Source organism: Blennius ocellaris, assembly GCF_963422515.1.
Source record: "Blennius ocellaris genome assembly, chromosome: 3".
Classification (NCBI taxonomy): Eukaryota; Metazoa; Chordata; class Actinopteri; order Blenniiformes; family Blenniidae; genus Blennius; species Blennius ocellaris.
Window position 1 is genome coordinate 5597278 of NC_137652.1, and position 27389 is coordinate 5624666.

Here is a 27389-nt window from a genome sequence, read left to right on the forward strand (position 1 = left end):
CTAAACTTGAATTTCTGCCTCTAAAAGACTTGCAGTAAGAGGCCCCGAATCAAGTCTGATGCCCCCCACCCCAGTGTCCGAGACAACTGGTGAGGCACTGGGGGTCTTGATGGTGAGAGAAGACAGTGACGGGGAAAAAGAAGGTGTCATGGCTGAAGGAGTAAGCCCTGTGTTTCTGGCCAACGGGGAATAAGTGTATTTGCGGTAAGATGGTTTCCTGGTCAAGCTTGGCACACGTCCCGGCTTACGTGGAGGAACAGTTCTAATGCCCCGCTGAGCTACTCCTGTTATAAGAGGTGGGGGGTACATGAGGCTGCTTGACTCGGCTGCCAAGTCCTCGTGACCGCCTTGGAGCTCCTCATCAGGAAGCATGCTGATATCCGTGAATACAGAAGCCAAAGTCTGATAGCGCGGCTCCCAGTCCAAAAGGTAATCCCAGGTGTAGCTGCCTTGCAGCTGCTCATCCAGACAAATCAGGGAGGAGAGAGAGTCTGCAGAGGCTTGAGCTTCAGCAAGGGGTGCAAACCCTTTAGTCCCCATGTTTTCCTCTAAATCTCTCACCCTAAGTATTGCAGGAAGTAATCCCTCACCTCCTCCCTCCTCTTTGAAGTGGTGGAGGCTTTCCGTGCTGGCCATTCCTGAGATCAAACATTTAGTGACTGATAAAAGGTGCTCTGGCCCCACGTCAATAGATTGACAGGAAATATTATCTCCAGGTACGGCAGTCTGCGTGATATCAATGGCTTTTTTATCAGATTCTTCTGTTTTACGGCAGGGGTACTCATTGATCCACTTGATTTCTTGGTCCTCAGCTGTCTCACCTTCTGCTGATCCTCGACCACTGGAGTCTGACGGATTGTATGGTTTTGAGATGTCCCGTGCCGTCACCAAGATGCTGGGCCGGGCAATCTCCGGCAGAGACAGGATACTTGACGTTTGGCTACTGGATCGACCGAGTGGTCCAGAGCCACTGTGAAAGTGTGCAGCGATGGTCGCGGCCTTTCTGATGGTGGCCTCTTTTGTCTTGTACCTGAGAACCAAGCCCACAAAAATTGAGAGCACAAAAATGAACATGAAGAGTGAGACACTTAGACTAAGCATGTGTGCATCAAGGGGAACGCCGGTAAGTGCTTCTGCTGAACTGGAGATATTGACAAAAACAAGGCAATGTGTGGTTCTGGAGCCCAGTCTGGGGCTACCTGCAGACACAACAAGTTTCACCATGTCCTCATCTGCATGGCTTCCTCTTCTGCGATACACGGGACCGGACACAAAAATTGCACCAATTGTTCTGTTGATTGAGAAAAATGGTGATGAATTCACAAGAGAGTACTCCACCAGCCCGTCCACTCCTCCATCGTAGTCCATCGCCATCACATAGCCGACCGTCTCTCTCGGCTTGACATTTTCCGGCAGAAGGAAGTTGTACTGCTTCTGGGTGAAGACAGGACTGAACTCATCCACCCCCTTGATGGTAACCTGCACTCTCACTGTTGCTGCTTTGTCACCTTTGTCCTTGGCCTCGACTACAAAGCAGTACTCACTCTCTCTTTCGTAATCAAAGGTTTGCCTGGTGTGAATGTCCCCTGTATGCGGGTCAATGGCGAAAGCCTCCTTCCTGTCTGGGCTACCGCTGCCATAGTCCATGAAGCAGGATGACAAAATAGAGTAGGTGAGCTGTCCATAGGCGCCCAAGTCATTGTCAATGGCATGGACAGAGCATGTATGAGTAAACGCTGGGAGATTCTCTGGCACCGAACAATTAACTGTTGGGAACATGAAGTACGGACTGTTGTCATTCTCATCCAGTACTGTGATGAAGACCATGGTAAATGCCACATTACGTTGCTCAGCTGATTCGCCGCCATCGGCAGCACGAATTGTGAGGATGTATTTTTGGTCCTCCTCATAGTCAAGCGAATGGTGGACAATCAAAAGGCCAGACTGAGGGTCGAGCTTGAGGTGACCTTTACTGTTCCCAGAAATAATGTCATATCGCAATAAGCCATTGGTTCCCAAGTCTGGATCCTGAGCACTGACCTGAACCAGCCTGGTGCCGATCTGGCTGTTTTCACTGACCTGTGCATGGTACTCACTACTGGAGAAAACAGGGGTGTTGTCATTGCAGTCTGTCACAGTCACCATGACGACAGCAGAGCTATTTAGTGGAGGTGATCCTCGATCAGACACACTCACTGTTACTGCGTAGCTCTCAGTAGCCTCACGGTCTAAAGAGTTACACAGAACAAGCTTTCCAACATTTTGGATCTGATTCTCCACTTGAATCATTTTCACTTCCAGACAAAATCTCTTCTCTTCATTTCCCCCGGTGATACTGTAGTCCAGGTAGGTATTGTCAGCACTCCAGTCTTTGTCATCTGCAGAAAGTGTCAGTAGGGTAGTGTCCGTGGCTGTGTCCTCCGGGACAGTCAGTGTGTAAATGTCCTGATGAAACAAAGGCTGGTGGTCATTGGTGTCCAGCACCAGAACATCTATGGAGCTGACAGTCGAGTGGACAGGGTCGCCGCCATCTCTTGCTTCAACCAGAAGATGGATCAGGTTGCTGTTTGTGATGGCCTTCAAGGGCTTGTTAGTGAAAACAGACCCTGTAAGACATAAATATGTTCATGAAAAAAAGGTTACCCTTTGAAGTTTTTAGAAAGAGCATTTCCACATCAAAAGTGGCTCCACTGAAGGGTAACGTGAAAGGAGTGTTTGCTTGTTGAGTCCTGTCAGCTTTAGTTATGACGACAATGCCAAACCTTCCATTTGCACACAGCATGTCTGCCGTTTACAACGGTATAGTTTTACAACCTAAAAATAAAGTTTTGTTTTGTTTTTTTTTTTTCTTTTAAAAACTGGGTTTTAATTTGTACATAAACGCAGTCTTCAACTTTGGTCAACTGACTATTGTGTTTAACTAGCCATTTTATTATTAGTTCTCAGTGTTAAGAACATCATATCCTCTACTTTATATTTAACATTTCTAGTTTCTTAAATCTTAAAAACGTCTCAATATATACTTGAATTATGCATATTTTTAAGACTAAGAATAGCCAAATTACGATTACAAAAAGGAAAACCGACAATATTCTATCTTATCAGAAAAGTAAATGCCTTGTAAATGGTTGAGAAATCAGTTTAGCAAAGGCACAAACTGTTCCTGAACTCGTTTCCCTGAAGAATATGAGCAATAAACTATCTCTTTGTTTGTGTGACACTACACTGATGGTTAAATGTGAATTGCTGTGGTCACAAGATGCTGTGTGACAATTCTTAAATGAACACCATGTGCAAAGTGAAAGAGCAATTTTCCTGTTGGATGGCTACAAAGTGTTTGCCCATCCAATTTATTATTCCACTTCATTGCCTCTATCAACCGGATGAGTGTACTCATTCTGAGGCTCAGCTCGACAGCAGCACTAAACTGCTGTTTGTGAAACCCGCAAGCACGGAAAACAAAGAGGCCACGTACCACAGAAAACACCATACCACATTTTGTGATTGTAGAAAGAAGAGCTTTAGAAAATTTCTATTTGCTTTATTGATTGCAAAATGGAGCAGTTGCATTTTTTTTTATAGTTAAATCTGGGTTTTCAAATAAAACTGATGAATCCTTCTTAGATGACAAAGGGTAATTAAAGTTGACCAGTTTGGTCTCGAGTCTGCAAGAGGTATTTTTTTGAGGGAAGTTGAGGCCTGCAAAGTAAGATAAATTGCAAAAGGATGGCTTCTCTGAAACACTAAAGCTTACTATGTTTTAATTGCCCTCTATAAAAGTCACTCGCAGAAACTCTCAAAAGAGGTCCATGCTTCTTCAACCATTTCAGAAAAACTGACTTCATAGGACCAAATGTCGTGAATGAAGATGAACATCAGACCACCAAGTGATACACACACACATGCGTGCGTTTCCATGACCGTTAGTTAAAGGGTTCTCACCATTTTCTGGTTGGATATAAAAGCCTTGTAGAGGAGATGAAAGCAGTCTGTAGCTGATCTTGCTGTTTTGTCCCGAGTCCCTGTCCGTAGCCAAAACCGATAGAACCAGCGTGTCAGCCGAGACCTGCTCCGACAACTCCGCCTTCAAGAAAAAATAATAAAGGTACAATTACAAACATCATTTGAAGCAACTATAGTCATCTAAAAAATGACATACTCAACATAGTGCTTATAATTGAGCCAAAATGTCAGAAAATATCAGTAAATCATCTATTAATGCTTTAACTTTTAAACTGCTGTGAGAGACATTACATGAAAATGCATGAAATAGTTTATATTATCAAAAGGGATTGTTAAGCAAAGCTTTTTATTTGTAAAATCGGTGATTGTTAGTAACTTATAGTCAAGAATGAAAACGGTCCTGAATACTGTCACAAAAAGTTCAATTGGGTTTATTTTCTTGGGGACTATATTCAGTGTAAAAAACGACTGCTGACGCACTAGAAAACTCCAAATCGACACAAAATGTTTCATTAGGGTAATGTGAGATTGGTTTTGAGGCTTGTAAAATATAACAGGAAATAGCAACAAAGTGAAAGTGGTTTGACAAATGTGAGCTCGACAGTGCCAACATCGTCAAAATGAAAGATCATGTGTACTATGGAAGACGTACAATCCTTTTCTTCAGGTCTGGCTCACACTGGCTTTAAAGACCAGATATTTTGGATAACACAGTTCTTATTTTACACATTTCTTGTGTGTATTTGAGTGACTCTCAGCAACGAGTCATCTGGTCCAGCCTAGAGTTAGCAGCTATTATAAGCAAATCCAGTGTGAAGGAGTCACAACTGCATTCCTCATTTGTCACAAAATTTTTTACTGTATCACTAATAAGTGCTTAATACCTGGTAGGAGACCTTGGTGAAGATGGGAGCGTTGTCGTTGACATCCACCACGTGAACTTTGACCTCTCCAGTGGCCTGGTGCAGGGAATCAGACGCCCAGACCCTCAGAGTGTATTCCGTCTGCTCCTCATAGTCCAGGGCTCGAGTCAAGGTGATGACGCCGGTGTATCGGTCGATAGCAAAGGGGTCGTCGGTGTTACTGTTGTCCGAAAAGCTGAAGGTGATGGTCGAGCTCAGGTCAACGTCGTTTGCAGTGACCTGGGTCACCATGTAGCCCGCAGGCAGATCTGAGCAGAGACAAGCAGAGATGGTCACTTAAACTACTCTAAGCTTTCATTGCTTTGCTTTAACAAGTGGCTGTGTGGAGAACGACGGCGTGAGCATTACTCTCGGATATGAACACTGGCTCCATGGGCGGGATCGCAGGACTGTTGTCATTGACGTCCACCACTTGGACTCTAATGATGGTGGTGCTGCTCAGCGGAGGTTTCCCCTTGTCCATTGCTTGCAGTACTAATCTGTAATAAACACACCAAAAAACACAATGCATTTGTGAGATTACATGTATCATGCATGGGGTTAAGCGTACAAAACAAATACTGTGCCAAAAAACTGAGCAAATGTAAGAATTTGTCATTTTTCAGTACATCCAGCAAAAATGCACTTGCAGAAAAATTATATAGTTTTCCTAACTCATCAAGACACTTTATATTTATAATGCACAGTGACCATGAACTGATCAAATGTATAATACTGTAGCTGAAATGGAGTCAGTTTGTTACTTTCTTAATGAATATCATAGTAATACCATTAGTCATTCTTCAAACGGTAGTCACTGTGATTTCATGAAAAGACTGATGGGGACTATGTGATGTGCCAGTTTGAGCATACTTGTACGAAGCTGCGATCTCACGGTCCAGCACAACATTGGTGGCAAGGATGCCACGCAGCGAGTCCAAAATGAAAGCGTCATTGCTGTTCCCAGACACGATGGAGTATTCAATCTGCCCGTTCAGACCACTGTCGGCATCAGACGCCGACACCTGCCAGGACGTGAAGCGGTGAAAATCAGTGGGACCATCAGAGTGAGGGAGCAAATACAGGATGAGACAGGGGATCCAACATTGAGGGGATTACCTGCATGATGTAGGTGTTGTGCACTTGCCCCTCCCAGACAGCTGTTCGGTAGCTGCCGTGTTCAAACTGTGGTGCATTGTCGTTAATGTCCAGCAGGGAGATGGAAACCCTGCAGTGAGCAGTCTGCAGCCCATTGTCAGCCAGCACCACCAGATGGACCTGAGGGCTCACCTCATAGTCCAGAGCATTGTCTTTCTGCACTCGGATCTCACCTGGATCAGAGAGGATACGTCTCTATTCTGATCAACTGGAATGTCATTATATTCAATACATTACAAACACTTAAGGATTCGTTGCACATTGGTCATGGCATTTTCCTTTTTTGGCTTCTGTTCACGAATAAAGGGAAAGAGAAGGACATGTAATGGAAAGCAAAACAGAACATTCAACGTGTTAACAAAAGGTGTCGACAGAAGTGCTTTTAGGTTCAAGTTCTTGTGGTAAACGTTCAACACGTCAGTGTAACATTGTGTCTTAGTGTCAAACTATGTCTGTGTCCTGGTTTTGATGTAGACGATAATCCCCAAAAAATACATTTGACCTGAAGCAGAGTCAAATTTTCTCAAAATACTTGTTTACCACAAGAGCTGAATGTGCAATTTTGTAAGAGTATTTCTACAATAAATAGTTGGATTGGAATTTTATTTTCTGGTGATTTCTGGGAAAATGAAAAAGATAAGTGATTGGTAATTCGGGTTATTAGCGCAATTTGAGTGATGAAAGAAAGCAAGTACTTCCAATAAATACATAACACAAATACCATTTGTTAATTATCGCCAATGAACTGAATTTAAACATGTCTGAAATAGTAATAACAAGCAGGAGCAAAAGCAAACTCTTTGCAGAAGCACCTGTGTGACGGTTGATGGAGAAAATGTGATTCTCGTTCCCACTGAATATGGTGTACGTGGTTCTCAGTCTGCTGTTGGTTTGGTCACTGGCCTCCACTTTTGCAATCCAAGTGCCTTGGTGGGAAAGGAAAATAGGGAAGGTGAAGAGTTTAAAGCGCTCGCGGTGAAAACAACTGGAGCAGCGCTGGAAGAAACATACCTGCTCTGCTGTTCTCCTTGACAGTGGCATTGTAGACTTTGTCAGAGAACTGAAGTCCCTCCTGTTCTCCCTTCAGATGGATGAAAACCAGGCAGGTGGAGGTCAGAGCAGGACGCCCTCGGTCTGAAACCTCAACCTGCAGCTTCCTCCCGGAGAAACCCGCTCTCACTCGTCTTCTCAGTGAAATGTCTCCCGACTCCGTGTTGATGTCAAACAGGTTTTCCTCATCAGACAAGGTGAACCGGATCGTGCCGTTCTCGCCTTGATCTCCATCTGTCGCCGTCACGGTGGCGAGGATCTGGTTCGGCAAAGTCCTCATGGAAACCCAGGCGTTGAAGGGGTTCTGCTCGCAGGCTGGGATGTTGTCGTTCACGTCCTCCACCTGTATGGTCACGGACGCCACGGAGCTCAGGGGTCCCTGAGGAGAGCCGTCGGTCGCCACGGCTCTGAGCGTGTACTGAGCCCGGCTCTCTCTGTCGAGAGCCCTGGTGGTGCGGATCACCCCCGTGGAGGGGTCTATCGAAAAGGCCCCCTGGCTGCTGTCCTCGGTCAGGGAGTACGTCACGTCCCCGTTGGAGCCTTCGTCAGGATCAAAGGCAGTGACGTGCAGCACCTCGGCCCCCGGAGGGAGGCCCTCGCCGATGGAGGCGTGATAGCTGCTACGGCCGAAGGAGGGTGTGTTGTCGTTCTGGTCCAGGAGCACCAGCTGAAGCTGGGTGGAGGAGCCGTGTGGGGTGGAACCATAGTCACGGGCCTGTATGGTGAGCGAGTAGTTCTGCATTTCCTCTCGGTCGAGGACCTGTGTGGTGCTGACGGCGCCCGTATGACTGTTGATGGTAAACCGGCCTCTGTAGTCCTCACCTGGGGAAGATCAGCAACGTGGTGACGTGAGAAGTGCAAAGAAATCCCACTCTTTTTTAAATAAAGGTCTGATTTTGACAGGTTTCATGCTTTCATCCATTTCCAATGACACTCTGAACTGTGAACATTTTAGGATAATAATTTTGCATTAATCTCTTTGAAGGAAAAAAAAACCCCATCCATGACAGAAATTAATTTTTTTAACTGGCACTTTAAGCCATTTTCAGCAAATCAGGTGCATTATAAACCTCAATCATGTGGAAAATAACATTTAGTTTATTACCGACAATGGAGTAGTGTATTGTGCCGTTTTCTCCATGATCGGGGTCGGAAGCCTGCGCGATGTGGATGATCCCAGGAGGAAGGTTTTCTGGCATGCTGATCTGAAAGGATGACTGCATGAACTCTGGAGGATTGTCGTTGTCGTCCAGCACAGAGCAGAGCACCGTGGCCGTGCTGGACAGAGGCCGTGGGCCACTGTCACGAGCTTGGACTGCAGACAGAAAAAAATAACAATCACATGTTATTTTTTGGCCCTTTCATGTTTTACAGGAATGGGCCACCAAGTGGTCAAGAGTTTAACTTAAGATCGACCAAATATTGATAAACATGACTCCTACCACTGACGGATATCCATATTTTTTAAAATACTAATTGTGGAGGAGAACTTGTTCATTGTTTAGGCTTTTCTTCGTCTTGCTTTTGTTGACAAAAATAACTGTTTCTCTTGTGTGCGTATGAATTCTTAATTTTCCACTGTCCACATGAATATTAGATTACGTTTGTTTTCTGTCCTGCTTGGTTACATTGTTCGCTTCAACATCTGGTCCTTCGGTGCAGTTGGTGAACTGTTCAACAGAATCCTGAGCAGCTTCAGTGGTGCAAAACAATAACAACATTATTTTAGCATTGGCAGTTATCCTGTGATCCTCATTTATTTTAGTTTTTACAGTAAAAAAAACCTCAAAAGCAAATCAACGACATAATGATTCAAAAATGTCTTTCAGGTTTGAGTTTAATTTCCTGGTTTATTGTATAATATTGTTATATCATATTAAGTCATTATTCCTTTTATGAAGCCCATGGAAGTTTTGGGATTCAAATGTATATTTAACTGAGCACATACCTCATTAATCTTTTTTTTTTTTTTTTATATATAATTTTGCCTTTATTTACTAGGATTACCATGGTGATTCAGCACACAACAACAGTAAAAAAAAAAAAACATACCTCTTAAAGAAATAGTGTTGATTGTATCACAATTTCATGATAACTGTTAAAAAGTTGCTTTAAACATAAATGACAGATGTGTCATAGTGACGAGGATAACAAACTGAGGAGGATAGAAATAGTTATAGGCCCTAACTTTTACTGTATTATGTTGAAAACACACTGTCAATTTCACCATTTATCATTATTGTCTAATCTGACCCACAGGATGAAATTTGCCAGAAATAACGACATCAACTGCAATACGTCCAATTGACCACCAGGGGCGCACTGACATACAACTTATCTCTCCACTTTGATTTGTGTTATATCGGGAGTCAGTTCAGGTGATCAGCATTAGTACACAGATGTACAATAAAGTTATGCGTAATGAAAACTAGCCTACTTTGTTTTTGAGTTCTAGCAGCATGTGACCAAAGGTTTTATGCTATTGAAGATGTAAATAATGTAATAAACATCCAAATTTGATTTGTGACCAATAAGTACAGTAAAGTACACGGAAAACTGAGGCGTATTGTTAAAATTGCTGTTCTTCCAATTTCTGGTCTGTCCTGTGTTGTAAAACGATAGGTACGTAATTAAATATGAACGTCTTAATGATATATTACTACTTTGTTCACTAAAACTTTGATTTGATTTGATTTGATTTAAAACAGCCATATATTTATAGTTAAAGTTATTTATATGTTATGATGGTATTACTTACTGGTCCAGCCAACTTGAGATCATATCATGTATGTGGCCTTGAAGTAAAATAAGTTTGACACCACGAATATAAATGATTGAGACTATTAGAGTTTTAGCATCCCATATGGAAAAGTAAAAAAAAAAAAAAAAAAAAGCACAGATACTTTACAACAAATTTTACAGAAAACAAAGAAAATGACTGTCAACAGCAAGTGTACAGACACAGTTTTTGAGCATATGCTGAAAAGAAACTTGGTATTTTATTTATTTCCATATTAATCCACCGCCAGAAAGCAAATTGTCCGTACATATTTGACCATTTCCCAACAAGGTCTGTGTTATTTTGGCACAACTTGAAAACATTCTGGGCTTTCCTGTTATTAAAGGCTATTTTATTATTGGATTTAATTGTTCATCAGACTCATGACTGTGCAAATATTGTGATAAAACATCTGAAAGCATTTTTATCACTAAACACCGCTGCATGTAATTACTGTGTGTACCCGTGTGAGAGTGAAAGCAAACACTTCAAACGACGAAGGGTGCAGCAGTGCAGTGTGGAGAGGTTAGATATACTGTAGCCCAGCCTTTTAAAAGTTCACTGTTTCCTTTACATAAATCAATCTGCTGAATAACGCCGCCCTCACGCTGAAGGCAGACCTTGAATTCTTTATGACTTTGGCTGTGAGGCATGACAAGCGAGAGGGTTGGGGAATGAGAAACAGAAAGAAGTCGCAAATGAAAGAAATGCCGGTGTTTGGTGGAGACTAGAGAGCTACTATGATTTCATCCAGTGAGTTGAGCTTTCCTTTGGACGTGTACAAGATGTGTTTCGTCAGAGTGGGTAAAGGAAACCACCGCAGTGGATGTGGGGAGTTTTTCAACCAGCATTTTTAGAAATGTGAATTTTTACAATTTGGAAGCTGTGCTTCATATTTTAAACTCCATTCTCCCAGAATTATCACATAATGTGTATAACGCCATGAGAGGTGCCATTAAACAGGATTTCGGGGTGCTCTTATCACTGCCATCGATCATGCAGGTGACGGATATGAACTCTGAAGTCACATAATCACGGCAGAGATTGTATCTGTGTCCACGTTGTGATTACAAACACTTGTAAGATATTTCTCACTGATTGGACTGTTTATATTGCTATGCTCGTCAAAACTCACTGAAACAACAACTGCGGTTTGTTTGCTCTGATTAAATGGAGAAAAACAAACGCACAATGTCATCAATCTGTCGTACTTGTTGAGCTGAATTGAGCAAAACTTGCCTCTTTGCATTTTCCAATTGCAATGTAGTAATGGCCAATAATGTAATAAAATAGTAAAGAAGGAAAGTGTAATCATAATCAAGAGAGAGTGCGTAGTAGTAAGATATGTTTGATAAGTATTTCCAAGAAATGCAGTCCTATTTAAGAATTATTAAGCAATTCTTGACTGCACTTTTTACATTATGGAAGATTTTTTTTTAACGCTACTTCAATCATATAGTAACTTATGACAAATAACAGATAATCCTTTTATACTAGGTGTGTGTGTGTATGTGTGTGTGTGCGTGTGTGTGTGTGTTCTACCTCTGAGTGTGAAGTGCTGCTGCTGTTCTCGGTCCAGGTAGGAGGTGGTGGTGATCAAACCGGTGTACGGGTTGATGCTGAAGAGCTCGTAGCCGGGACCCGGCAGCAGACTGTACCACACCACAGCGTTCTCCTCTGAGCGACGGGGGAAAACACCACACAGGAACATTATTTACACACTTCAAACCACATACTAAAGCTGCAACAGCCACGATGGTCGTGCGTCACATTTTATAGTGTCTGTCATGGCACAAGTCCCAACGCACCAAGCAGAATCAACCTACTCCTAAAGAATCTTTTCCATGAGATTATGAGACTTAGAAGAAAATAAATAAAGCCGTCCTAATTGCGAGGCTGATGGGACTCAGATTAGACACGAGCCGCTCCAACTTTTCTGTCAGTCAGAGGTTAAACTTCACACTTCATCAGGGTGAGCTCATGTTTGTGGCTTTCTCCGTTTCAGACAGTCTCTATCTGAGGGTCTAATTGAAAACAGACCCTCCGGGGGAAGTGTAAGCTGATGTAATGCGTTACCTTCGAGATTCACACACGGACCTGAAACCTTTGTGTGGGCGCTTGGCTGCTCACGTCACGCAAAGGAAACAAGTTCACATCAATGTTACAGGCTTTGGTCACGGTGGGCTGCAGCGTGCATGTTTGACCTCATCTTAACAGGAAGATTACAGTTTGGAGTGTCAGTAAAAAGTGATATTGGATAATAAAATATTGCAGTTTAATGAGAGATAATAGTGGTTGTCTACAGCAGTATGGGGGAAAAAAAACATCACGGAATCATCAGGGATGTGTAGTTGAGGTTATTTTGACTCAACTGCCATTGTTTTTGTCTATTAAGTTCGAACTACTCCGATGAAAGGGACTTAAATTGGATTAATGCCTCATTTGATACCGTTTGTGTCATAAAAAATATGCGTAAATATAGAGTTATGGTAAAAGCGGAGACCTCTGGTGATAAAAAAAATAGCATTTTTAAATCCTCCAAACATGGCCAAAACACAACCACATTAGTTAACAATTAAAACAACTGTTTCCTTTCATTTTAAATGTTTCACAAGTTCATCTCTTGTTCATGTGGCTAACTAGTGTTTAATATTTATAGTTTTTCTGTAGAAGCTGCATGGAGGCAAAGTAACTACATTAGAAGAGTTCATTCACAAATCATCACATTGATTACAATGCAGCTACAGTAAATATGCAGTACATGGTGTAATCTGTATAGCTATGTCAATATAAATATCAATGCTTGATTATAAATGAGCCATTTATTCATCTTCTATACCCACTTTGGCCAAGTTAGAAAATTGCATGCATGTTGCAGAAAAACCACTGCACAGAGAGAACATGCAACCTCCACACAGAAAGGCCTGTAATGATGTGCACCACCTTTCACTTGGCTTTCAATGTTTTCATCTTTCAGCCGGACTTTTGTATCACGGGTCAGCTCATTCGACATGTCCACCCAGTTGAGGAATAGGAAAAGAGTGAATTCCTTGATGTCTTGATGGACACACTTAACAATTTATGATTCAGCAGAGCTTTCGCCATCAAATCTTATAAAACAGCATCTGTGTCGCCGTAAACCCAAAGTTGTTCCAAACCGAAAGATCTCGGCGTACACACGGACACTTGCTCAAAGCAGGATTTGCAGAGAGGTGCAAAGTTTATTTGTCACACTCGCTGATCTTACACATCCCAACGACTCCTACACGCAAACACGAGATACAGACGCCGTCGCAACCTCCGAACTACGGTCACCTTGGGGGAGAGTTTACAGGGGGGGGGGGAGCAGAGCAAATGAAAATCGAATAAGACTGGTGGGAGAGTGGGCCAAGCTGCCAGACGAGGCGATTTGAAGAGACAGATGAAAACACGGCGCCTATTGGCACAGATGGTTTGGATTATGGAAATGATTATGAGAGAGGACCTTTCAAATCTCCCAGAAGAGCTGTGTGCTTGCTGTTCTTGGACAATTCTCACCCCCAAGAATGTTAGTTCCCATTAAGCCCCCCGCCTCCTCCTCCTGTACAGATCCTCCTGCCACATGCCCTCTGCCTTCAGCATTTAAAGAGACTTCCACTGTCAACATGACCAGACGAAAAGGGATCCAGGAGGCCCTGCGCGCGATGTGTTTAAATAAACAGGGCTGATGTGCAGATTGAGATCTCAATAAACGGAGCTCAAGAAAAAGACACAACCTGCACAACAGAGAAAAGAGGGCAAGAGTTGATTTCAATTAAAAAGCGCAAATGGAGTTAAAAAATAAATAAATAAAAAATTCAAAGATGAGGATAGCTCTGAGTTTAAGCAACACAACAGTTCAACCAAAACATGGCAGGGGCTCATTCTGCCAGGCTGCTGCTGGCTGTAGTTTCTCATGTGGATCAATAAGTTAACAATAATAAGCGTAAACTGTTGTACTTCTGCTTGAACAGAAAGACCTATCATCACTTTTCTTTTTATTGAGAAAGTAATCTATGTATTCTATCGTAATCTTAACATTACACCATCATTTGGGATTATTTATGTGTGTATACTGTGTACTTTTCTGTTTTACGGCGGTCGTCTACGGTTTCCAGGACACATGCTCGTGCTGCCATCTAGGCGCCATGTGCACACACTACTGCTTCTGGTGATTATAAGTAAAAAATCCCAGGGTCAACTCTGATGTTTGCATGGTTCCTCCCACATTCTAAAAATACGCCTTTAAGGTTAATCCGAGATTAGGATCTTCATCTGGGTGTCAGACTATCTCGGGTTTACCTTAAAATGCAGGGAAGTAATTTGTTTCAACAAAGTTTCTACACTGGAAATAAGAGTTGATTAATAAAGAGACCAAACATCCACGTGACGTAAACACTTCTACATCACACCTTCTTGTCAGGAACTGAAAATAAACTGGCACCATTGTCAATACTGCTTCTGACATATTAATGTTGATGTTTTCAAAATAGCAGGTACGTACTTCTCACCGTGATAAAAACTGTCTGTAGGAGTAATTCTGAGTGCCTGTCTGTCCCTGTATGTTCTGTGATGCATCTTAAACAAGATGGAAATTGGCAAAAGGGTTTCTTAAAATAATGTGTGCACGTTACATAGGTATATTGTGATTTTTCTTGTTTTATGTATTTCTGTATACCTATTTTTAAAAGCAGCACCAACCTCAAGATCATGCTCTTACACTGAATGTCAACATTTCTGTAATATGTAATTATGATAACTAATTCACAACCATGTTCATATTCATTACAGCCACATTCATCATGCGATATGGGATAAAAATAAACAAAATTCATATTTATATTGTAAAATTCATTCTTTTAAAATAAGTAGTAGCTAAAAATAGATATTAATGGCTGCCATCATAACCTTCCCAACACATAACCAGGTGGAATCCTTCATGATCATCATTACCTGAATCCTCATCAGTGGCAGAGACTCTGATAACAGGCTCTCCGGGGTCTCGGTTCTCCGCCACGCTGGCGTTGTATTTGTTCTCAGTGAAGACGGGAGGCTGGTCGTTCACGTCGCCGACCTCCACCGTCAGAGTCTGGGTGGAGGAGAGCGTGGGCAGGCCGTGATCCGTCGCTCGCACGGTCAGACGGTGGAAACGCTGCATCTCGTAGTCCAAAGGAGCGGAGAGGAACAAGAGGCCTGACGAGGAGGGAACACCATGGCGACCAGAAACAACTTGTGAATAAATACTGAAACATCAGAGAAAGAATGAGGCTGAAACTGTGATTTGAAATAACTAGTAGGGAAAAAATACAAATCTATCCATCAATTTTCTTCCCTGCTTGGTCCACATGGGTAACGGAATAAAGACATAACGTCAACCCTGCGGCAATCATGGAGGTCTGAAGGTTGTATCAACTCTATAAAAAATGTCCCTCATCAAGAGATATGTGATCTGGAAATCATATATATTATCAAACATAATATGATTATTATCAGAAAATATAAAGTTTACTGAAAAAATATATTTTGAGATTTTATCTAATAAATAATTTTATACAGAATTTCAATTGATAATTGGATAAATGCACAGATTTAACTTTATCTGTTTATTTTGTTTTGCTAATTTATAATGACCTCATCACTGTTTATTGCCACATAATTATTTTGTTTTTGATAATGTGTATTTTGGCAAAGTAGGTACATATCAATGTATTTATATATTTACTTTGATAAAATTGTCAATTAGTTTCAAAAGTTGCCATTTAGAAATTGAACAAAAAAGATTCATCTTTTTTTAATCTGTTGATTTTTGTTTGGCGTTTGTCTCATGAACACACACCTGTTTTCTCCTCCAGAATGAAGACTCCTCTCCGGTTTCCATCCACGACAGAGTAGGAGACGATCCCATTTTCACCTTGATCTCTGTCTATGGTCACGAAGTGATGCAGCAGACTCCCCACCTCTGCGTCCTCCATCACTTGAACCGACTCCGCCGACACAAACACGGGTCGGTTATCGTTCACGTCCAGCAGGAAGAGCTGAGCCGTCACCGACGCCTGCCTGCGCTCGCTCTTCCTCTCCGCCTGGTCCGTGGCGGTCACGGTGAAGGCGAAGCTGGGGGTGCTCTCCCGATCCAAAGGCGTCGTTACGGTCAGGCTCCCCGTGTGTGGGTCGATCTGAAAGGGGAGGCGCGACGACGCCCTGCCCGTGTCAAAGGTCAGAGCGTAGTGGAGGGCGCTGTTTTGAAAGGTCCCGTCTGCGTCTCTGGCGTGAAACGCGAACGCCAGAGATCCCACGGCGGCATCCTCCTTCAAACTGAACACCACCAGCTTGTCGGGAAACCAGGGCGTGTGGTCGTTCACGTCCTCCACCGCCACGCTCACCAGCACGGTCACGTTGGCGCCCGGAGAGCGACCGACATTCTCAGCGCGGACCGTGAGGGAGTACTGCGCGGCCGCCTCGTAGTCCAGCGGCTGGTTGACGTAGATGTCGCCGGACGAGGAGTCGATGCCAAAGTGGACGCTGCCGTCGCCTTCAGTAATGGAGTAGAGAAACCTCCCCTGGTCTGACACTCTGGCAGAGCCGATAACAGTCGCAAGCTCCGCGTCCTCCCTCACCGAGAAACGTCTCACAATTTGGTGGTCGGAGTGGCCGTACAGATCGTCTAATCCAAGAATCTGTCGGAGGAATTTCAAGGAGTGATATATCACATTATATAATAATAATGAAGCCCAGAACTAATTTCTCATATAGTCGATCATGCCTCGTGTGAAGAAGTATTTCTTATGTTTACTGACCTTCTCGTGTTTGTTACATCATAAGATATTATTTATAATGACTTTTAGGATCTATAAATAATAAAACACACTTAACTTAAATAATGGAATCTTTTCACAGACGGTGAACCGTTCATATATATGTATTGCTTATAAAATAATTCAAACCTGCTTGTGTTTCTTGATGATTTTATCTATTAATTCATGTGAATAAAAAAAATAATTTTGTCATATTAGAATATTTTACGAGAAGCCTTAATTATCATATGTGAATTTTTAAAAATTCTCGAGACTTTTTAGTCAGAACGAGTGTAGAAATAACTGACACAACCAGTCATTGATCTTCAAACTTTCTGCTCTTGTAGCTTGAAATAGTTCATCTAATCATTATTTTGATTTACTTCGATTATACTTATACTATATTAAGCTCGAAAAACATGCATTTCAATGAAATGACTGAAGATTTTACTCTCAATTGAAGTATTTCTAACTGCCTTTTATGTTTTCAAAACACAAAATGAACAATTCAGGCCGGAAAAAAAGCAAGAATAAGTGGTCTTGTTCTATTGTGGCAAGAAACCTTTTAAACATCTGTACAAAATAATGACAAAAGTCAGACAGTAAAATAGAGTTGTTGCTCTAATATTAGGCTAAATAATGTGTGGCAGTCAGAAAAAATGTTTATTGTAATTTGAATAGTTTTTTTTTTAGGTTCTCATTTTTATGATTTATACTCTGATGACAAACAAACTGTGGATCCTCTTGAGATACATTTGTTCTTTGTGATCTCAAGAGCTTTAAAACAACTCTGTCTGCTCTGATGAATTATAGAAGAAAACAAGAGAGGCATGAATATTGACACTGTTGCCAATAAAAAGAGGAAAACATTGCATTTTCAGGCTACAGTAGTTCAGTTTCGAGAAGCACGGATGGAGAGATTGTACCTGCACATGAATGGCTGCAGTGTCCTCTTGAGGAACGGCCCCGCTGTCCTTGGCAGTGACTCTCAGCGTGTAGTACGGTTTGGCGTTTTGGGAGAAAGATTGTGTTGTTGTGACGTCTCCGCTTCTACCGTCGATCTCAAAGTGCGCCAGACCGTCGTCTTCTAAACCAACTGAAAAAACAAAGGGAGGTGGCACGCATCAAAAAGAATTCCCGACAACCATGGAGCGCCAGCCGGGGTCATATCTTCACATTGTATTTCAGTTTTCTAAATCATAGGACGCAGTTAAAACCCACGTGTGACGAGTGAATGGACGACTGTTCCGTTCTCTCCTGCGTCCAAGTCTTTGGCAAACATGTTTGTCACCAGTGAACCTGCGGGCGCCCCGGCCCACACCTGCAGGGAAGAGAAATGAGGCAATATGATATATTGAATATGAAAGCTATGTGAAGGATATGAAAAAAAATACTGCAGCGAGACTTCATGAAATGAGTTGGATCTGGTTTGTGCTTTTATAAAATGAAATTAAAAAAATGTTTTATCCTTTTACTTCATGTCAAATCGTCATCAGAAACTTAATGAAGTCACCCAAAGAATAACTTGTATCAGCAAGAGAGGTGATTGAAAGTAAGATAGAAAGAAAACTTATAATGTAATAATTCTTATAATGCATCATATGGAGTCGATGTGGGGAGAGCACCAGTGGATACCAGCGACGGACTGATATCTCTCTCACCTGCACATTGAGCTCTTTGTTGGCAGGCAAGTGTTTGAACTGAGGAGTGTTGTCGTTGACGTCAGAGACCAGGATGTGAACGGCGGCGGTGGCGTTGAGACGAGGGTGCCCCTGGTCCGTCACCATGACTTTCAGACTGTGCTGGCTGTGCTGTTCGCGATCCAACGCCACCCAGTTAATGATTTCACCTGGTTAAAAAAAAAAAAAGGGAGAGAGAGAGAGAGAGAAGGGGTGAAGATACTCAGCTGTACGATGACGCACAGACTCATGATCGTGCATGGAGATATTTCTACCTGTTTTAGCATTAATTCTGAAGAATTTCCCATCAGAGAGCAGGATGTAGGACAGCTGACTGTTTTTCCCAGAATCCTTGTCGACGGCCTTCACTGTTCCCACCAGGCCTTGTGGCGATGACCCTTCTGACACTGTGAAGTAGTAAACCCCCCTGCTGAACACCGGGGGGTTGTCGTTGATGTCCAGCACCAGAACTATCACCGTGGCCGTGGCGTTGGCCTCCCCGGCTGTGGCGACCACTTGAAAGCGATACCTTGATTCTGTCTCGTAGTCGAGGTTGTGGGAGAGATACAACCATCCAGTCTTTGGGTGAATCCGAAAGGGTGCCGGAGAGAAACCGGGTTCCGCCTCTAAAGAGTACGCGAGGCCCGAGTTTGACGTGTGAGGCCCCCGTGTTCGATGGGCCCTCACCTGGATGACTCGAGAGTCTTTTCGGTAGCCCTCACCGATCTCCACCTGGTACACCAAAGTCTCAAACGCCAGGCTGTCCTCCGCGGCCGTTCGGTCGACGTTAACAGAGAGGGTCAGAGTGGAGCTAAGAGGCGGCTCTCCGTCGTCCTTCGCCACGATATCCAGGCTGTACCTTTGCTGATGATCCGCCTGTAAACTCTGATTCAACATAACCGTCCCAAGGTCGCTGTCAACCAGGAAGAAGCCGTTTCTGCTGTTTTTCAGGTGGTACTGCACCCTCCCGTTGGCGCCGCTGTCGTGGTCGTGTGCGTGAGCGATGAACAGCACCGTCCCCGGCAGAGTGTTCTGGGACACCGTGACGGCGTCGCTGCGTTTGGGGAAGACTGGGGCGTTGTCGTTGATATCCGCGATGGTGATGTTGACCTGGGCGGTGCTGTAGACAGGCGAGGCGTCCGTGTAGGACTGAAGCACCAGCAGCGCGTACGGCTGAGACTCGTGATCCAGAGGTTTGACGTTGGTGATCAGGCCGTATTTCGGGTGAACGGTGAACAAACTCTGGGGGTCTCCGGAAGAGATGCAATATGATATGGATTCCACGGCGTCTGAAAACACAAACGGAAATGATGAAACATCAAGAAATCATTTCGCTTTTGGATTAACTGGGTTTAGTTTGTTGAAATTGAGATTCTTTACGTGCTTCATACGTCATTCAGACTCACTCTAAACTCAGCCTTAACCGCTATCTCCCAAATCCTAACCTTATTCTGACCTAGAAATGTTCTTTCACTTTCAATGTCGCCATTTCTCTCAGGTAGACTTGTTTGTCGCCACAAAGACAATATCCCATAATGTGATTGCGCAGACAGATTCAGGCCCCTGCAACTGTAATTAAGTACACTTACATTAAGTAATTACTGCACAGTTAAGATCTCATTAATCCCCTCCAAGTGTTTGCTGCACTTCAACAGTAACTACAAACAAAAGAAACACACAGGGCTTAACAGGGTCCCACCCAAGTCCACCAGGCCCAGTTCTGTGCCCCCACATGAAGTTTTAATCTGTTAAGTGATTAGACAGCCTTAAATGACTGTCTGGTGTTGAGGAATGGTTTTAACTGTTGAACGCACTGAGGGAACCACAACAAGGCCATGAAGAGATAAACCCACCACAGAGAGGAGCGCAGAGTCCAAGTACAGAATACCCCGAGCACAAATCATAAAACATAAAATCTATATATTATAAAAAAAGTCAAAATGACAAACGTTTTGTCTTAGATGGCATGTGCGTGTGTGTGTGTGTGTGTGTGTGTGTGTGTGTGTGTGTGTGTGTGTGTGTGTGTGTACTCTCATGACTGTCTATGTTTGACCTTTAAAACCCAGCCTACTGTACAACTGTCTTCGACCCGTTTTTATCTGTTATGTGTTCATGTGGCTAAGGAGGATTAAAGATTAAACTGAGTTTGCGCCTCTTTATTGCTCCCCTCGTCATGTCTGGAAGGAGATTTGAGCAATGGCAATGATCACTCAAATGTCTCGACAACAATCGTCTGTCACATCATTCCTGTTCTTTAATTATTTCCTTTCTCAAGTTCACAATAAAATCTCTCAACATGCAGCACGTTTCCTCAACATAACTGTCAGCAAGAAGATGATTGAAAAACAGGACTTTTTTCTTATAAACAGGTAAAAAGCAGGATGGTGAATGCTTCAAACTCTCTTCCTGGTCCGGCTTTGTTCAATGCACAGTATTAGAGTTTTGGAAAATGTGTTGAACACACATGCTTTAGATGATTTCTTTACAAAAATTTAAAACAAAGATGAAAACAAGCATCTTCCATTTCCCCCAGAGTTTTCCACCGGAAGCGCTCTGCTACCCCCAATAAACACTTTGAAAACGACTGACGTATTCACCAGAGACAAAAAGTAATAGACACTATTATTATACGCGTAGTTCTGTTTAGATTTACTTTAAAGAGCGACTGTCTGCTCAGCGTTTCAATGACCTGATACTCAAGAGCTTTATTTTGCAGGAAAATGTATATCCATGAGAAATTTACATCTTTAAATCTAATCAGAGTAATTGATTATGAAGTTTTCCTGTTTTTTTTTTTTTTTTAAATATACACATAATATTGTTCACATCCTGTGGACAAAGTAGGTTGCTCGTGTCTCAAAGAGTCACCTGACGCTCCCTGAAAATCTTGTTTTCCCTGACCTTTAAAGCTGGGACACGGTGCGAGATCGACTTCAACCTCACTGACCTGCTGTGACGAGCGCTGGAAGGTTTGCAAAAAGGGCGAGCAATGCATTTCAGTGTGTTGAGAGAGTACTCGTCATTTATTTAGCACTTTTCCTTAAGAATCTTATGAAGTTCTTCAGCAATGTATTGATAGACAATTGTAACTTCGAGGAGTGAAATCATAGAAAAGACAACTATAATAGTAAAAATATCTCGTGCAAGTTGTCTGAATGGCACATATCAGGTTATTAGGTACAAGAAGGCCATTTAATATTTGAAACTTGAGTGTGAGAAATGCAAGTCAAAAATGTATTCTAAATTTAACAGTAAGGCGATGGAAGGATGTCGTTAATGTGTTGCCTTCAGTAATGAGCTATGAAGCAGCATTTTCAACAAACTGGAATCAGTCGAAGGAGTTCAGTCATCTAATAAAGTTCAGTCATCTAATCAAACAAACCCTCTCATCAGACAGATTGTGTGTCTGCGCTGTGCTAATGACAGACCCTTGGGGTACACCAAAAGTCCACCAGGCATGGAAGGAGGTTGAATCATTCAGTGATGGGTGCTTACATCGACGTCCAGCTCTCCATTAGTCCCTGCAATAAGGATTCAGACTCGACACACACTCACTGGTTGGGTTGACGGCTCTCACTGAGCCCACGGATGTACCGAGCGGCGCATCTTCGGGCACCGTGAAGGTGTAGCGTGATCTCTGGAAAACAGCCGGAGCCTGAGCGCTCTGCAACACGTTGATGGTGACTTCTGCCGGCCTGACCGAGCTCACGCCGCCCCCATCCCGTGCCATTATGGAGATCTTCATGCTGGCTGCACCCAGGTGGGTCAGGGCGGAGGTCAGGAAGAGGGTTCCTGCAAAAGGAGGCACCAAAACTTTGTAAATCCTCTACAGTTAATCTGGTTTTGTCATGCAACTGTGGATAATTTATATGAAAGTGATGAATTCATCAGCAGAGTGTTGGAGATAAAGTCTGTCTCTTGCTGCAGTTTGTTTGTGGAACTCAAAGCGTCTAAATGGTTGCTAATGATGACTAATTCATGCGACTTGAGCATGTTCTCCTCAGTTTACGTACTTTCAGACTGATTTAGTGGTACCGAGTGACTCAGTCTCATCGTATCCTCAGCCACATGGGGATCTAAAGCTTTGGGGCTTTCTGCACCACCCCCGCTGAGCTGTGTGACACTGGCAATCATATCAGGAGGACTTAAACAAAGTAAGAAGCTGTTTATCCCTGAACAGTGGAGGTGCCAATCTCACGAGTTACTGAAAGACTATATAGAGTGAGTGTTAATGACAAATCTCGCCCAAATCGAACATGAACCCGTGACAAACGTGAAATCCGTCTACCTGTGTATTTATCCAGTGTGAAAAAACTAGAAGTGTCCCCAGGAACAAGGTCATAGGCAACGTCTCCAAACAGGCCCGAGTCTCGGTCGGTTGCGATCACGTTGACAATTTCTGTGCCGGGCTGAGCGTGGCTGCTGATGCTGACGGTGTACTCCTCGGGGTTGAACACCGGAACGTTGTCGTTTAGGTCGTCTACCTCAATGTGCACGTAGGTTTGAGCACTGAGTCCTCCCTGAAAGAGAGATGGGCATTTTTTACTTTTGACAAATTGGTGCATAATATAATCCACCTGGTTTTGTGAGCCACCCATCGATCTCCTATACAGGTTCATCCCAGTTCGGCATCGCAGGTTGAAGGAGCCGATCCCAGTTCACTATGGGTGAAGCCCATCATGCACAAAGTGTCGGGCCCACTTACCGGATCTTCAGCTTTGATCAGAACATCGTGGAGCGTCTGTCCGGCATCTCGGTCGATATCCTGCAGGACACACAGCTCCCCCGTGTGAGGGTGGATCTGGAAGAGAGGATGTCTGTCCTGATCGTCAAACCCGTCAGACAGAGAGTAGAGCACAGAGCCAAACTCGCCGCTGTCTGCGTCTGTAGCCACAACCTGAGAAATAGAAAGTCAAGGCGTAAAATTGCAGCAGGAACTGGATACAGTGTTGTGGAGTGTTGAAGGCGAGCATGAACTAATATAACCAAAGTTCCAGGCCGTGGTTAGAAGGTTGTTATCCCAGTGACACAGTGCCTGTTGAACCCCTCAACCTTAAAAATGTCTTGTCCAGGCTGCGCTCATCAAGTGTAACCTTAATGACAATTAAAGAAGTTATGAAGACTCTTTGAATTGTTCTTGAAAAACACCATTAGTCACATTCCCTTTTTATCCACAGGTGTCTGCCATTCAGGGCAGCGAATCTGCATGTCAGGTGAGATGCTCAGCAGCCCGGAGCAAATGAATAAAACAGATGAAAAGCAGAAACAGTCATTGTTTGGAAAAATGTTCACTTCTGTGCACTGAATCAGTTGCTTTTTGTTCTTGTAAAACGTCATATTAAAAGAGATGTTCAGTCTCCCAATTGTTGCAATGGCTGATTGATTAAAGTGATAAAAACACTCATGGGTTAGGGTTATTATGCCGACTGATGTGACGGTTGACTCGTGAAGTTGAGGTGATAAACTTGGGTTAGACTGTGAATCCAAACTTGGATCAAGATGGTGTGGAAGAGTCAGGAGTTGAAAAAACCGTCTATGACATCATTCTGCTTTATAAAATAGACTGATGTCGACCTTTGACAGAGAAGAAGCCGAGGAGAAATGAGAATATTCCTCGAAATGACCCATTTGATTTTGAATTCCAAGAGTGTGGATTACTTTTATTTTAGGACAACACAACAGAAGAACACATGCCGTTCATTATCAGTGAAATGTTCATTTGGAACAGGTGGCAATTTTTAGGTATCGAGTCACTCATTTAGCTCAAAAATGGTATTAAACTCAGGCCTGCTGAGGTTTTTTTAGTAGCTATGTATTTCATCTATTTGTAAATGTATAGAAAACCAGTTTATTTTTGTTGTATATGTTTTCTCTTCATAGAAAAAAAAAGAGTTTATGGTCAGTTTTTTGTAGTGTGTAATATACAATTATAAAATTGTCAACTGAAGCTATAAAATATACAGGGTTTCATGGTTGCAACATTCAGTTTTAACTGAATCATAATGTCAATCAGAGAAGGTCAACATTGTAAAAGTATATAAAAAAAAAAAACTCGATACAAAAGAGGAACAAACATTGGAGTAAAAACACACCTAAATCTGCCCGAGCTCTTCTCCGTGATAAAGGACACATCTCATAGGTACAGCGCTCACTTTCCTGTCATAAATGTCGTATTGCCTCACAGTTTATGACCTCTGGTGACAGGAAACTTCAAAGACACGGGTCAAGGTCCGAGTCGTCATGTCGTAGATGCAGCGTGTGAGACTCTCTATTACTCCTGGTAATGAAGTCTCATGCATTAAAAAAAAAAAAAAAAAAAAAAAAAGATATAGGGGATATTAACAAGAATAAAGAGTAAAATATTATGAATGGACTGTGTGTTTATCTGACTCCTCTGACCTCCTAGATTCTGGCATTGGCCTGGAAGTGCTTGGTACCGACTCGACACTGAAGAGCTGAAGCTCCTCTGAAAACAATGATGCACGTTCAGTCTCCAGTTAAGAACCAAAACTCAGTCATGTTTACAGAAACTGACTGATAAATAAGGCTGCTTTTGTTTCAGGCCTGAGCGTGTGCCAGGCTGCAGGAGTGTCATCACATCTGTCATATTAAGGCCACAGTGCTGAACTAGAAAAAAGAGTGCGTGTTGAGGTTGTGTGCGTGCGGAACAGACACTGATGCCTTTGTGCAAACAGACTGAAGGCTACTTTTGTTATATGGGATGTACTGCAGACACAGCAGGGCAGAGAGCGTGAAAAGTTCAGGTTTTTTTTTTGTAAAATATTGTCAGTTGGTAGTTTTTTCTAGGTAAAATGCTGCATATGGAGGTTTTTTCCCCCTCCTTGGTGTTATCTTTTTTATTAAACCACTTATGAGAAGTGGAATCTTCTACTTCATATATAGATGAAGAGTCGCGAACCTTATGTCAGACGTCGGAATATTAAAGGATACTTTTATTTCAGACTAAATTCAGGCGATACTAATTAAAAAATATGAAATCGCTATGTTGCAGTTCACTCAAAAACAAACAAACAGAATCTTCATTCAGTAAATAAAATGCCATCTGGTTGCTTGGTTTTGAAATTTGTGATCATTAAAATTTGATCTCACACTAAATTTGATGAGATTCATTATGGCAGAACTACTGTCTTGGCAACTAGCAACACTACAATGAACGGTATCTGGTAAAGGTGCAAAATACTGGTTTTTATTTATGGAAATGTAAAAAAATTTTTTATCATATAATTGAAGATACACTTTGTTGTAACGCTATTTAGGGCATTTTTTTCTTTATGGAAAACCTTAATTAACCTACTTGTAGGAAACAGCTTCCAACATCACTGTGCTCTGGTATGGACACATTGTACAGCTGCTGCTGGAACACTGGCTCGTTATCGTTGACGTCTTCCACCATCACCGTGACTGTAGCCGTGGAAGACAGAGACGGTTCTCCTCCGTCTGTCACCACCACCAGGAACCACAGCTCCATCTGGGTCTCTCTGTCCAGAGCTGCAGCCGTGGTCACCAGGCCGGATTCGGCCTCGATGCTGAACAGGTCGCCCTGGCTGGACTTCAGGATGGAGTACTTCAGGTCTGAGTTGATGCCTTCATCTGCATCTCGGGCCTGAATCCGAACGAGGAAGCTCCCCTGAGGAGCGTCCTCCGCGATGCTTGTGACGTAGACCTCCTTCTCAAATGCAGGGCGGCAGTCGTTTGTGTCAGACACCCTCAGGAGGATGCCAAACTCGCTGACCAGAGGAGGACTCCCAGAATCTGACGCTCGCACCTTCAACTCATACAGATCCACGTCCTCTCGGTCGAGCTCAGAGTTTACACACAAAGCATACAGCAAATCGTCGGTCTGCTTCAGGGTGAACTTCCCATCACCGCCCTCGAGGGTGACAGTGATCCTCTGGTCCTCAAGGTCAGGGTCTGACACCGAGATCCGGGCCACATAGTCCCCGATGGCTGCAGATTCTGACACCACGGCAGCTCCGGTCTCACTGAGAAACAGCACACTGATGTCTGGACTGTTGTCATTGATGTTAAGGACCCTGATACCCACAAAAGTGCTGCTGTACTCGGGCTGAGCGCCGTTGTCTCTTGCGCTGATGATCAACTCATGAAAGGCTTGAGCTTCGAAATCGAGAGGCTTGTTGAGGTAAACCATCCCGGTGGTCTCGTTGATGGAGAAAACCTCATTTGGGTCACTCTGCCTTCTGTTGATCTCGTAGTTGATCCTGCCGTTGTCGGCCAGGTCGAGGTCAGTCGCGTGGACCTGGCACACAGCAGACAGGACCGACGCATCCTCATGCACTGTGGCGTGATATTCAGTCTGGTTGAAGACAGGAGGGTTGTCATTCTCATCCAGGACGTGAACGTTAACATGAAGCGTCCCTGTCCGGGCTGGGACCCCACCATCAAAGGCCTCAACGGTCATCGAGTAGAAGTCCTGTGTTTCTCTGTCTAGTCTGCGACTGAGAATGAGATCCAGGCTGAGGTGGTTGTCGGGCCCACTGCGATACTCCAGGTGGAACAATTCCCCCATCTCACTCTCTGTGATCCTGTAGCCCTGGGTACCAAACCCCCCCTCATCCTGGTCTTTGGCACCTTCAAGCTGAAAGCGGCTCCCTGGTGGGCTCAGCTCTGATATTCTCAGGTCAACCCCCTCCAAAGAAAACATGGGTGAGTGGTCGTTCACGTCTTCCACGTCTATTTTCACTTTTATCATCTCTCCTGTGAGAGTTGCTGCCACAAACTCATACTTATCTCTGCTCTCTCTGTCCAGGATCACAGCCGTGGAGATGATGCCCGTGTCTGCGTCTATCTCCAGATCTCTGAACACATACGAGTCTCTGCTCTCCGAAATGAAGAATCCAGTGCTGGGCCTGTTTAAACCGGCTCCCAGGTCTCCGACTATGGTCTTAGCGGGCAGCCCCTCTTTGACGGAGAGCGTCAGGTTGAATACCTGCCCGTGCGTCAGAGCGCACAGGAGCGACAGGACGAGCGTCCGGAGGAGACAAGTCGAGGCCTTTTTCCTGCTGCCCAT

The 27389-nt window shown here is 43.4% G+C and overlaps 1 protein-coding gene across 1 annotated transcript; it reads right to left on the reverse strand.

Annotated features, from left to right (window-relative positions):
• On the reverse strand, positions 1–27389 carry dchs2 (dachsous cadherin-related 2; the record flags this gene model as incomplete). The annotated part of the gene is made up of 20 exons (XM_080494327.1): positions 1–2606; positions 3943–4084; positions 4848–5134; positions 5235–5365; positions 5739–5890; positions 5985–6196; positions 6836–6949; positions 7035–7895; positions 8179–8388; positions 11395–11529; positions 14824–15063; positions 15707–16544; positions 17588–17748; positions 17883–17982; positions 18323–18510; positions 18616–19629; positions 21896–22132; positions 22629–22860; positions 23046–23237; positions 25656–27389. The coding sequence occupies 20 exons, from the start codon at positions 27387–27389 to the stop codon at positions 1–3; spliced, it is 9786 nt and encodes a 3261-aa protein (XP_080350453.1).